We start from the raw sequence: 13,911 nt of genomic DNA, 5'->3' as shown, positions 1-13,911 counted from the left end.
TATTTAATAAGGGAGGTAGCAGGGTGAGGGAGAGGAATAGCTCAGTGGTTTGATCATTGGCCTACTAAACCTAGGATTGTGAGTTCAGTCCTTGTGGGGGTCATTTAGGGATCTGGGGCAAAAATTGGTCCTGCTAGTGAAGGCAGGGGACTGGACTCAATGACCTTTCAAGGTCCCTTCCAGTTCTATGAGATAGGTGTATTTCCATATATTTATATTAAATCTTTGATTTGTATTCATTTCACATGTAAATATTGATTTTGAATTCCTCAAATATTGATCCTTCATCAAGTAATGATGCAATGATCCACCTGGTAACCTCTGATGATGTGGGAAATTTCTGTAATCTGTCTGTGTGCCTCAGTTTCCCTCTGTACTTTGCAATGATACCAAGTGGGTGCAAAAGAATTAAACTGACTTGGGGCAGAGCAGGAGACATGAGGGATTGTGTCACATAACTATCTGAGGTGGAATTAATGGGTTGTTAAAGGACTGGCTGAAACTGACCTATATCAATGTGGAGGATCCACCAAGATAATGGGAGCCCCCAAGGACTGAACAATTGACACTTATCCATGGGAATCTCCAGCCAGTGGAAGATGCAAACTCAGCATGGGTCAATGGTGGGTTAAGCGTTGGCCGTTGGAAGACACTCAGCAGCTCTCACCTCAGACTAAGGACAAAGGGTCAGAGACAGAGAGGGATCCAAGATGGCTTTGACAGTAGCATGGCTCAAGGGCACCCTGATGATAGCCAGACTGAACTCTATCTTAACCTTTGCCTCTCTCTGCTGACCTAAGGACTTTCAGAATCTCTAGGCCACTAATAAATTGTTAACTTGTTTTGAAAAAGCTGCCTGGTGTCACTTCAAATACTGGGAGTATTGTACCCTGAAGTACATGTCTCTCCTGCATGAGTCTGACATGGCTGGATTCATTTCAGGGAGCCATGGAGAGAGACTGAGATTACTCATGCCTGAAGTCCCAGTTTCAGAGTCTTGGAAGCCATGGAACTGCTCCTGTGGGTCCTTGGGCCAGAGAACATTAAAGGGGTCTCTCCCAAGGGACTGGTTACAGGCTAGGACATAGACCAGAGCTTGTGGATCTGTGACTTAAGCCACCAAGTTGCAAAACAGCATGGCCACCTGAGCTCTGCGTGGCAGCAATCCGGGGGTTTAGTATATTAAAGAAGGCCAACACACATGAGGCAGTACAAGGATGGCAGGCTATGTACAATCCTTACCATACTGACAATTCCAGTGTTGTACTCGGACCGCCACAGTCATTTGCACACTCAATGGCAGCTATTGTTGATTGAAAAAAATGGCATGGTACACACCCACAGTTTTCCCACTTTGACTTTGATGTGCATCTCCTTCAGGAACCTGCTCCAAAGAATATTTTGGTACTGTTTTGCAAAATAAAAGGTCCTAGTAAAAGTGAACCCAGCTGCAGCACAATTGTTATATAATGAAGAGAAACACAAATGACTATAACATCCAGGCAGAAGGAACCCATAACATTATTTTTGTATTACTGTAGCACCTAGGAACCCTAGATATGAACTAGGATCCCCATTGTACAGACAACAAAAAGACTGTCCCTGTCCCAAACAGTCTACAATCCAAGGATATTACAAAATTAAGTCAACTTAATTTACATTGGCATACAGACGTCACATTACAACACTTGAGCATGTCTTCACGTTGCTTCTTGTATTGGTAGTGTACTTCCTCACCAAAAGCACTTGCACAGATTGAATTGTCATTGTGGGGCATTATGGGATGGCTTCTGAAAGCCAGCAACAGTTGATGTAAGCAACACAATATCTACACTGACACTGCATTGACCTAACTACTTCAACCTCTCAGGGAGGTGGAGTTATTACTTTAGTGTAGTGGGTGAGTTATGTCGCTAGGAGCAAAATTGTAGTGTAGACACTTACAGAAGTTAGGTCAAGCAAGCTGCCTTTTGTTGACTTAACTGTATAATGTAGTTCAGGGCTAAATATAAGACAAGATATGGATACAAACGAGTACATGGAAATGACACGTTAGCCAGCATGATAGACAGTAGTATCATGCTCTAAGAAAGATTATCAAGCATAATCAATAACAAAGATGTCCCTTAGGCTGTTGCGTCCTTAGGCCCTGTTGGGTCCTATATGGAAGAGAGTTGTCACAAGATGAAGGAAAAAGCTTGAGGTGATGCAAAAAATACCAAGGTTGTAAAACAGACAAGATGCTGAAGTCTGTAGGTAGTACAGCATCAATAAAAAATATTAAGACAAATTGGTATATACGTTGCAGTGTTGAAGAAGCTTCTCGTCCTACTAAATCAGTTCTTGTAAGAAGCCACTCTATGAGAAGTTTTCAAAGGCAAATGGTGTAACTATCTGAATGTTTCATTGTCTACTCTCGCCTATACACAGGAGTCTGTAAGTGTTTAATAACGCACAGCACTTACATATTTGCTGAATGTTATCTGCTATGAATTGTTGGCCCAGATATACCTGACAGCAAGTTGCACAGTGACATAGGAGAGGTCTGCCACAAACGTAGACACAAGTGGAAGCCTACCCCTTCAGTGGTCGACATGCATGTGTTTATGCAAGACTAGGATTCAGTTGTTCTAGGTGCTGTGCAAACACAACAAAAATATAGTTCCTACCCCAAAGAGATTACTGTCTAAGTCAGACAAAAGATGGATATGACAGGCTACAGCAATGTGTTTACTTCCACCAGCTTTGTCAAACTAAAAAGGCTTTGTGAGAGCAAAGTTAATTAAGAAAGTGCATAGGGTGCCTCCTATCAAGAATTGAAGATAGAAGATTATTATAAAACCCTAGCAAACTCTGGATAGAGTGACCTATAAGAAGAAACATACCATCTCTGAAGTCTTTTGCCATGTCAGTGTATGTTCACCCTGGCCTTAAAATGAGATTATGGTTGGTCTAGCTAAGTAATCAAGGCAATAGCCACCTGGTTATTATGGTGGCCATGAAATCTGGAGCTGATTCTAAGGATTCACCATCCACCCAGATGTTGGAGTCACCAAGCACTATCACCCTTGTTGTTTCCAATGCCACTGCAGTGTGGACACTTCATCAGCTCAGGCAGGGACTTTGCAGTGCCGTGTGGGAATCAGTAGACCAAATCTAATCCTGATTTAACACCACGAAGGGACTTAAATGCTAGACGAACACTGTGAATTTTTGAAGTCTTGTGGTAGAAGACTCCATGTACTTCAGAATGGTTGCAAAATGCATAGCCACCTCATCTCTTTGGTGATTCCCCTTTGGTTCATACTGGACCACATATCTAGCTGGAATCAAACAGGCCAAAAATGGCTAAGCAGGCTTTAGTAACACATACAAGAATGGGGACTGTGACAGTGTGGGATATCTCTGAACAAATTATTACTTCCATTTTGTACACTGTCTTCCATTTTGTGTGTTGACTACCATCTTGTATTCTGTATTGAAAAACCAGTTTGATCTTGGTAAGGTCAGTCTTATCCTGCATTCCAGATAAGTGGCTAGCATAGGAAAAAAAATTGACATCTAGTTGAATGACTATGACTGAGAAGCCATGACGGAGCAATCTAGGGCCATCAATTTTGTTTCTTGACTGCTGTCTCAGTCCCATGAAATAATGAAAACTCTGCACAGAAGCCTGACTGGGGAAAGGGCTGGAATATTTTAGCATGGGTACATGGCAAAAGAGAATAGATACTGTATTTAAGGAGGATGGCTTCTCAATGGAGTGGGGTTATACACTGCCACATGGAAAAGGAACTGGCTGGAGAAAGAGAAGGCATGGGGCCTCTGCCTGGTCTGAAATGCTGGCAAGACTTAGGAAGGGGTGAGATCAGACTAAGGAAGGGGGCATCACAGAACTTCTGTTATTGTATAAAGATCTGTAACTCTCTAGTCTTTTTTAAGTGTAAAGTGACAGGTGTTAACCTCGGCTAAGCTTGTTCCTTGCCTTTTGCCATGTTCTCAAAGTGGTTAACCTTTAACCCCAGAGTGACTAGAGACTAGGTGGAGCTCTGAGTGTGCGCAAGTGACTATGGGGGCTCAGGAGGTCTGAGGCACTGGTTCCAGAGTGTGGAGTCGATCATCCCATGGAAGGATTTTAATCAAGCAGTTTGAGCATGGAGTGTGTCTTACAGACCCAGAGCTTGGAACAATTATCAAGGTCTGCGTGGTGGACCCAGTTGGCTTAGAAGCAAGAACTGATGTCCATCCAAAGCGGGGAATGGACCAGTTAATGATATAGCCCTTGTCCTTAATTATACCATGGACAAGTTAGAACTTTATTAAGCACCTCTCTTGCATTTAAGTGCCCAAATCAGTTTAAAGCATTTAAAATGTTAGGCACCAAGCCTGAAGATTTGACTTGCTATTGCTTATCTGCAAACAATTTTATCCAAGGTTGAGTTAAAAAGGCAGCAATGTATTTGATTCTGTAAAGGCTATATTTTGGCAGTTAAAAATATTTTTTAAAAAATTCCTGAAAAAAGGTAAGAGTGCAGCAGTAATTTTGATGAAACTAAAAAAATCTGATATCCACATTCTGGCTCTGGCTGTTAAGTTGGTAGATTTGGAGGATTTTACTACATGTGATTCAATGAGACATTTATAGGCTCACTCGTGCAAATTATGTCCCTATATCTTTCATGCTAAGCAAATAAAATGTGTGTTTGTATGTCACAAAGAGTGTGGGTGAGTTACAGTTTGCTGCTGGGGGCAGGGTGGTGGGAGTAGGTGTAGAGCAGGGGTAGGCAACCTATGGCATGTGTGCTGAAGGCGGCACGCAAGCTGATTTTCAGTGGCACTCACACTGCCTGGGTCCTGGCCATTGGTCTGGGGGACTCTGCATTTTAATTTAATGTTAAATGAAGCTTCTTAAACATTTAAAAAACCTTATTTATTTTACATATAACAATAGTTTAGTTATATATTATAGACTTATAGAAAGAGATCTTCTAAAAACATTAAAATGTATTACTGGCAAGCGAAACCTTAAATTAGAGTGAATAAATGAAGACCCGGCACACCGCTTCTGAAAGGTTGCCGACCCCTGGTGTAGAGTGATGGAAGTGTGACATTATTTTTTCAGAATAAACACCCGTCTTTTCCAGTCCACCCTAACTGGAAAAAACTGCATCAATTTTCTGTTTTTAAAAGGAAATTATTTAGCAATGATGGGCAATTTCAGCCCAAATAGAGGGTGTTTTAAAATCTATCTTTTATTTGTTTGTTTGTCTTGTGTAAGCAAAAATAGGAGGTTATAACTAAACCTGTTTTGAAACCTAGAGTTTGGCATTCTCTGCTAAGCAAACATTATAATACCACATATGTAACCATTTCACGGAAGGATCTCAGAGTACTTTACAATTGTTAATTAGTCAAGCATCACAACACTTCTGTTATTAAGGCACAGAGGGTTCAGTGACCAGTTCTGCAGGATGCTGAGTGCCCTTGGTTGTCCTGTCTTTAATGGGAACTGGGGGAGTCTCAGCACTTCCCAACTGCTCAGCACATCATAGGATCAGGCTATATGTGACTTGTCTATGTCACACAATAATGCCTAGAAGTCCTGACTCTTAGCTATGCCTACTAGATTGCACTCCCTTGGGTAACAGAGATGCTGCTTGAAAAGAAAGGTATGTTATAGCCAGCTGAAGTACTACCTGCCAAAAATAAGATGAGAGGGAATGAAAGTCCCAGATCATGGCAATTACCACATTTCCACCTGAGTGAGATGGAATTGAATTACCTGTTATTAATTCCCCCCCCCTCCGGATCCCAGACTCCATATGCCTTTCAGGAATCTGTCTAGGAAACACTGACATTCTATCCCTCGCTCTTAATACCACGTGGCTTAGCTCTTTGTCATTATTTGTGGAACCCTTCGACAAAGCTCCCCTGGGAAAGATAAATTAACTAATGGATTTTTCCGCACTGATTATTTTCTCTTCCTTTTCCCAAAGCACATCACACCTCTCCACTCCATGCCAGGCACCCCTACTCTAGGCACCGACAAACCACCCACCTCAGTCCTACGCCTCCATACAGACCTCCCACCCAAACACCGAGAAACAATCCACTCCCGCCCGTTTTCAGCACTGACAAACCACCCCTTCTTCAAGCCCCTACACGGGGAATCCCTTCACCTCTCTTACCCACAGTTAGGTCGACCAACACCTCCCACGCCCACCAGCACGCTCCATACACCATACTCCTCTCCATCGCACAGCCCTGGCCCCTACACTCTGACAACCCGCCCGCACTCAAATCCCACTGCACCTCTCCATTAAACACCCCTAAAAGGGAACCACTCCCGCCACCGCTTGCGTCCTTCGCCCCTACAGTCCCACCGCTACAGCTACATTACCCAGTTCCCCGCCGCCAAACACCCTGTCCCTCTCTTCCAGCCCCTCCACACTGCTCACCCCTCCGCCGCAACAGGCGCACCACACCCCCTGACTCCCAGCTTCAGCGGCCCTGCATGCAGCAGATTTCTCTAGCTGCCTTGCAGGCACTGACTCCAGAATCTCCCCGGCCTCTGCCCGTCACACGTCTCACTTCTGCTGAGATGCACACGGCCCCGCCATGCCCACCTCCTCACACACTCCTCCAGCAGGCGCACCCCACCCCTCCCCAATCCTGCACCGGATACCTAGACACCACCCCCTCCGCCCGCTCCTCTCGCCCCGGGGGCCCGGGGGCTGGCTGAGGCGTGTGAACTGCCCAGGGGTCACTCCCCCGCCAGAGCGGTGTGCGGCTGACATCCAATCCCCTCCCGCGCCAGCCCGCGGGCAGGGACAGCGGGACCTGCCCCAGCCACGCCGGCCGGCCGGGCGGCTATATAAACCCGGGCTCGGGTTCCCGCAGCTGCCACGGCGAGGGAGCGAAAAGGGTGCGAGCGAAGACTTTGTGCGAGGCCATCGAGCTGCCCAGGGAGAAGCGGGGAGACCCGGGCAGCAGAGAGGAAGGGAAGCACGCAGCAGGCTGGCCGCGGAGCTGAGCGCTAACCGGTGCGGCGAAGTGACCCTGCCCGCTGGCCCGCTCCGCCCCCACACTCTCACACAGCGAGTAGCGGGGTCCCTGCTGCGGGGGCTTGTCTCTCGCCCCCGTTTCTTCCCCACCGAGGACCTCGGCCACTCCCAGCAGGTCTCCGGGCGCTTGGCGGGTGGCCGCGATGGGGGAAGATAACGCAGACACCAGCTCCAGCTCTGGGGAGAAGAAGAGCTGCGGGGGATGCCCAGACCAGCCGCAGCCTTACCCAAGCCGGCAGCCGGAGGAGTGGGAGATGGAGAAATCGGTGCAGGGTCCCCCAGGGAAGCCCGGAGGCAGCCACTTGGTGGGAGGCAGCTACCCGCAGAAAAACGCCGAGATCCTGAGCAGCCAGTACGGCATCAACGTGTTCCTAGCCGGGCTGCTGCTCATGTTCGCCTGGGCTGTGCATGCGGTGGGCATCAGGAAGCAGGATCTGCTCTCCTATCTCATCACCATCATGCTCATCCAGCTGCTCTGGATGCTGTGGTACATCAGCAGGAGCTACACCCAGAGGCGGCTGATCCAAGAGAAAGACACCCACGCAGGAGCCCGCTGGTTAAAGTGTAAGTCGCGGGTCCCACTTCCATTTGCTGGCAGAGCCAAGGCCGCGCTTTGGTTTCCCCTGCGACGATAGCCCAAAAAACCCAGCAACCTCCAGAGGGCTCAGCGCGTCTTTGAGCCAAATCCATGGTCTGTATACTTGCCCCACCCTTGGCCATATAGTAGTGAAGGTCCCTATACTCAAGCAGAATGGAAATTTCTAGTCGATTCATTCCATGCAACCTGCAACTTGTCAGTCAGGTTACTGTGAAAAGAGAAATTTCACTCCCAGAGGGTTCCTCTGAAATCCCCTAATTTCTACCTTTCCTACCAGAGCCAGAGATATGCTTGACACCAGTATATTTGAAGTTCCTTTTTATTGTTATTCTGTTCATAATGATCATTTTCTTATTTTCTGTACAAAAACAATAAAACCAACTGAACCAAAAAAAATCAACTACATAGTTATATCTAGATATAGAAATAGATGTAGATATAGATTATATGGATACCAATCATACAGGTGAACACACTGAAGATTGAAACCCCCCCCCCAACACACACACTCTACTTACTTAAAACCTAGATACCAGGATGGCAGGCACATTGAAAATAGGATAGTTAGGTTAGATCAGGCAATTATATAGGTGTGAGTCTATTTGTCTAGAGGTATTTGGGACTTGGGAAGTGCACTCTTTTCAAGCAATGCAATATTATTTATTTTATCACAGAATGCATCACAGGTGTCAAAGTCTGTCTATACAAATAAGCTATTATTATTTATTACCTGTATTATCTGTAGGAAAGGGATAGGTAAGAGAGTGAGTAAATATCATAATGCCACTATATAAATCCATGATGCATCCACACCTTGTATACTGCATGCAGTTCTGGTTGCCCCATTTCAAAAAAGATATATTAGAATTGGAAGAAGTACAGAGAAGGGCAACAAAAATGACTGGAGGTATGGAAAACCTTCCTTATGAGGAGATATTAAAAAGACTGGGCCTGTTCGGCTTGGAAAAGAGATGACTAAGAGGAGGTTATGTCAGAGTTCTATAAAATCATGAATGGTTTGGAGAAAGTGAAGAAGGAAGTGTTTTTTATCCCTTCACATAACACAAGAACCAGGAGTAACCCAATTAAATAAATAGGCAGCAGGTTTAAAACAAACAAGAGGAAGTACTTCTTCACACCGCACACAGTAAACGTGTGAAACTCATTGCCAGGGGATGTTATGAAGGCCAAAACGGTATTGTGGTCCGAAAAAGATTTAGATAAGTTCATGAAGAATAGGTCATCAGTGGCGATTAGCCAAGATGGCCAGGGTTGCAACCCCATGCTCTGGGTGTCCCTAAGCTTCTGACTGCCAGAAGCTGGGGATAGAGCACTCAATAATTGCCCTGTTTTGTCCATTTCATCTGAAGCATCTGGCACCAGCCATTGTTGGAAGAGAGGATACTGGGCTAGATGGACCATTGGTCTGACCCAGCATGGCCATTCTTATGTTCTTAAGGTGCCATAAGCATTTATGGTGCTTTTCAGACAGACAAGAAGACAAGGACCCTTCCCCAAGGAGCTTGCAGTTTAGGATATGAACTATACGTACCATTCAGGTAGCACCTGTAGGCAAAAAAGGGAATTTCTGGGAAGTTTTGCAAGGCTTTTGCATCAGCATTTATTTGCACAGTCATGTGCATATGGGATATAGGCCCTCAATGGTTTTATTTAATTGTGTATTGAATAGTGTGACAAAGTCACATTAGCTTAAAAGAATGTAGTGTTTCAGGTTGAAGGAAAAAAGCAAGGTCTTTTGCAGTAACCATTGAGCTGTAGTTTGGAATTCCAGCTGGCAAGGCTGTTTTTATTAACAGTCTTTTTTTCTGCCTGTAGCAGTGTAAATGCTAGACTGGAAACATGGGTGAGTTAAATGCAATACAGAGGTTGCATAAACCACTGGGGCCAGAGAAATTTTAAAAAACAATATCTCATGGCTTTGATGGAAATAGAGAAAATTCTCTGTGCAGCAGCTAGTGACTATCACTTAGATGAAAAACACTAAGAAGTCTAAAATGTGATCATTCAAAACAATAAGTAGTTGCTATTAAACTTCATTCTTTCTCAGCCCTACTGTTGTGCCTTCTTTAGTCTCTTATTGTCAGTATTAACAGTACTTGCAATTTGTATTGTTTTATTAAAACCGAAAGTTATACATCCGTTTTCTGCATAGTCACTTTGCTAAAAATTTATACTATTAACATGGCATCACATGAATAGTTACTGCTTATTATTTACTATTTCCCATAATAATATGCCATTCTTAGCCATAACTTGGTAGATAAACAGTTTTACTTTAGTAGGATAGATGGGTCAAATTCTTCTTGGGTGTCATTTGAACTATACCAGGATTGAATTTGGCTTTATTTTGGGCCAAGTTTTGCTATCTTTACTCACATTAAGTAGCACTTTACTCCTCGAGTAGTTCCATTAATTGAGGAGTAAGATACTACTCAACATGAGTAAGGGTGGCAAAATCCTTTATCTTTGTGGCACATTTTTTCACTTGCCATGGAGGATATAATGACTCATAGAATCTCAGAAATAAAATATGCAAAAGAACTATTAGGTCATCTTAACCATTTCCCCCACCAATGAAGGATTGCTCTTTACAGTCTTCCACAATTTCCATTGGATGACTATTTCACAGTCTAATACATTTCATTGTTGGAAATTTTTTTCTGATATTCAGACCACATTTTCCTATGCTTAGTTATTGCTTGGACAATTCTAGACAATTCCTTTAACCAATGTTAGAAGAAAACATACCTGGATTTATTAACAAATGTCCAATCCTGCAGCACTTACTCTGGCAAGCCTCACTTTACTTTCCTTTTCCAGAGTTAGAACTCCATACTGATCTCCTAAAAAGTATCAATAATTGTGTAATAAAAATGATTAGCTAGTAGAACTGTTTACAAGTTTGAAAAAAAAGAAATGTTTTGTCATTGATGTATTGACTCCAAGACCAGAAGGAACCACTGTGACCATCTAGTCTGATCTCCTGTATGACACAGGCCATGACCTTCTCCAAAATAATTCCTAGAGCATATCTTTTAGAAAAAATATCCAATCTTGATTATAAAACTGTCAGTGATGGAGAATCATCAGAGCCTTTGGTAAATTGTTATACTGGTTATTCACTCTCACCATTAATTACTCTCACAATTTTCATGATAATTTTCACGTTTTCCTTGGTTTTTTGGCCAGCTCTATTAGCTAGTTTTTTAGAATGTGCCTCTTTGTTCTCATTGCATAAAGAAAATGTGCATGAATTAACTGGTAAGACTAGAAAAAAGATGGGTTAGACTAGAAAATGTTAACATTTATCTAGATTACTTAGTTGGATTTAATTGTCCACCATTTTGATACCCAATAAATGACATATTTTATGTATTTTCTTTAGTCAGTGAATACCATGGTGAAAAACTGTAACTATGTTACCACTTCTGGCTTACATTTTACCAGCATAAATGTTGGATGAGAATTACCGAACAAAAACATCTTTTTTTTATAGTTATGTATCTTTTTATATCCATTTCTAACCAGATCCTTTTGTGACTAAACATTGGCACTTTGAACCTTAGAGCAGTGTTCTTTCCCAATTTGTATGGTATACAAAGCACATCTCCTTAAGTCTTAATGTAGTCAATGTTTCTATTGACTTCAGTGGTTGTTTTGCTTCCATTAGGTTTATATGAGCATGCCCCCAAGTAATCATTTCCTCAAAGCTTAGCAAGAAATATGCATAAATGAAGTCCTTTGCCTGACTTACTCCAGTATGGCATTTTCCTGTCTTGATCCCATGGTTAAAAAAGAGCCATAGGCACTACACAAGAAAACAGTGCAGATCAATCAAATGAGGTGGACATCTTATGAAAAAAAGGGAGAAACAGACAAATTGCTCCCATGAGCAAGTTTATCCTATTCTTTTCTCCAACATCACAGGTTATACCTAAATTATGGCCAGCCTAGTAACTTGGACTATGATGCTTAGCCTCAAATTTGAATGTTGGGTATTTTGTATATGTTATTGGTATATTGGCCTGAGACATTAGCTGTACTACTTGTTGTTTGAACCAGCCCAAACAAAATATTTTTAATTTATGAGTCACAGAAGACTTCCTTGAAGCCAATGACACAACTCTCATTGACTTCAATGGAAGCAAGTTTGAACCCATAGCATACTTAGAGAGAACCAAAGGAAGCATGTGTGCAGAAATACTCATTATGACATAAATCATGATTATGCTGGGGGAGGGGGGAAGTAAGTGTTTCTCCACTGACCATTTAGAATAATTGTCTAAAACACATGAAATCTAGAACCCTCATTAAAGGAAATCCATGACTATGTGTAATACAAAGTTACATGGAAAGGAGTTACAATAAATATACAACAGCTGATTCATGCAACAACAAGATATGTGCGTAGTGGAGGAGTCTGACCAGGAATCTAAGATATGATTATTTTTGCTTTTGTGTGTTTAAGCCTGATTTTCTTTCTTTCTTTCTTTCTTTCCTTTAGTAATGCCTTAAACTCAGTTGAACTCTTATCATAAGTAATGAAAAAGAGCTTGCAGAATCAGATCGATGTATTTAACTAAAGTGAGAAAAAATGGTGTATACATATATATAATACATAATGATTATATATTAGGGGTTGAGCCTGCACCACTGAACTCAATGGAAGTTTTTCTACTGGGATCGGGATTAGGGTCTTAAATCATTTCCAATCACACAACAAGTCAGTTTATGTATAAGAATTTATTAAACAAGTACCACATAAGTTTTTCTCCAGTGTAATATAAACTGTTGCTGCAGAAGGATCTTGTTTCCTGTTGATGAGATAATTATATTAAAAAAGAAATAAATCCTCAAGGCTTATTGAAACCATTAGAAAAAATATCCAAATAGACTGATTTTTAAAATTGCATTTTTTTGGTAGTAGTTTTCTTGGTATTTTTAGAAATTAGTCCTGCAAGTTATTTTAATAGAATTAACAATGCTAATTCCCTTTAGAACAATATTAATTCCTTGTAGAAGGAAACCTAAATGACTAATTGCTAAAGCAGTCTAGAATCTACCACCTTACAGTACAATTTACTTGTGTACATAATGAAAACTTATACTAACTTGTACGTGTAGTTAAACCTAGGGCCCAATCCTGCAAACACTTTCATATGTGAGTAACATCACTCACATAATAACTAGTCCAATTTAACTCAATGGGAATACTCACTTGAGTAAAATTACTCACACACATAGGTGTTTGCAGAGTGGGTCCTTACTTTTTGAACTATAAAAGTGAAAAGTTGAGGCCAAATTCTCTGCTGGTGTAAGGTATATCCCTAGGGATTTTGGTCTTTGGTTCTTTATATAGTGAGTATTTGTAAAATATGAAACTAAAAATACTAATGGAAATGAAATTCTTCAGGTTGCATTCTGTTCCCAAATCTGTTTTTGTATATTGACAAAGAGCTAATGAATTGAATAAACCGTATTATAGAAAAAATGGCTGTAGCCAAGTGATTAATGTATTTTTTTCCTCCCCTGCACCTGATTTGGAGCTTCTTGTATACATAAGAACATAAGAACAGTGTTGTTGTAGCTGTGTCAGTCCCAGGATATTAGAGAAACAAGGTGAGTAAGGTAATACCTTTTATTGGACCAACTTCTGGTCCAATAAAAGGTACAACCTCACCCATGTTGGAGCTCCTCGTTCATTTGTAATGAACAGTTGAGTATACTGTAAATATGAATAATTCCAAAACAGCAACAATTGCACTATATTTTTAAAAAATTTCATTCAAATAAATAGCTCATCTTTAGTAGGGTATGTAACATGTTATTATAAGAATGAAGGGTCTCCTTGGTTGACTTGTTAGCTTTAATTTTAGGGAACAAAATATATATTGCCCTAAAACAATAATTTCAGTGGAACATCTCATGTCAATCAGGTGAGCAGGATTTGCCCCTTTAAGGATAATATAAATACTGAATAAAATCAACTCTTGTTATATCATTTACCATCTTTATATCACAATTCTCTTTGAGCAATAAGAAACAGGGACAAAGACACAGTGATCTAAGTCCTGAGAGTCCTTAGCCAATTTTTGCCTGGTCTTTATTCAGCTAAAGTTAAGTTAAAGTCAATGGGAGTTTGTCTGAGTAAGGACCTAGGAAAAAAATTGAATAAAGGTCTCAGAGTCTGGCTCAGTAATTTTATCTCCCGTTGTGTCTTGTTGCTTA

General features: G+C 41.7%; 1 protein-coding gene across 1 annotated transcript in view; it reads left to right on the top strand.

Annotated features, from left to right (window-relative positions):
• The first annotated feature begins 6,920 nt into the window (after positions 1-6,920).
• The window catches only part of OTOP1 (otopetrin 1), a 33,422-nt gene continuing 26,431 nt past the window's right edge, over positions 6,921-13,911 (top strand). Inside the window, exon 1 of the mRNA XM_039541140.1 lies at positions 6,921-7,628. Within this exon, the coding sequence (XP_039397074.1) occupies positions 7,208-7,628 (421 nt within the window). The 5' untranslated portion in view covers positions 6,921-7,207. The remainder of the gene's footprint in view (positions 7,629-13,911) is intronic.

This window comes from Mauremys reevesii, linkage group 5 (assembly GCF_016161935.1).
Source record: "Mauremys reevesii isolate NIE-2019 linkage group 5, ASM1616193v1, whole genome shotgun sequence".
Taxonomy (NCBI): domain Eukaryota; kingdom Metazoa; phylum Chordata; order Testudines; family Geoemydidae; genus Mauremys; species Mauremys reevesii.
This window is presented reverse-complemented; position numbering and strand designations above follow the sequence as displayed.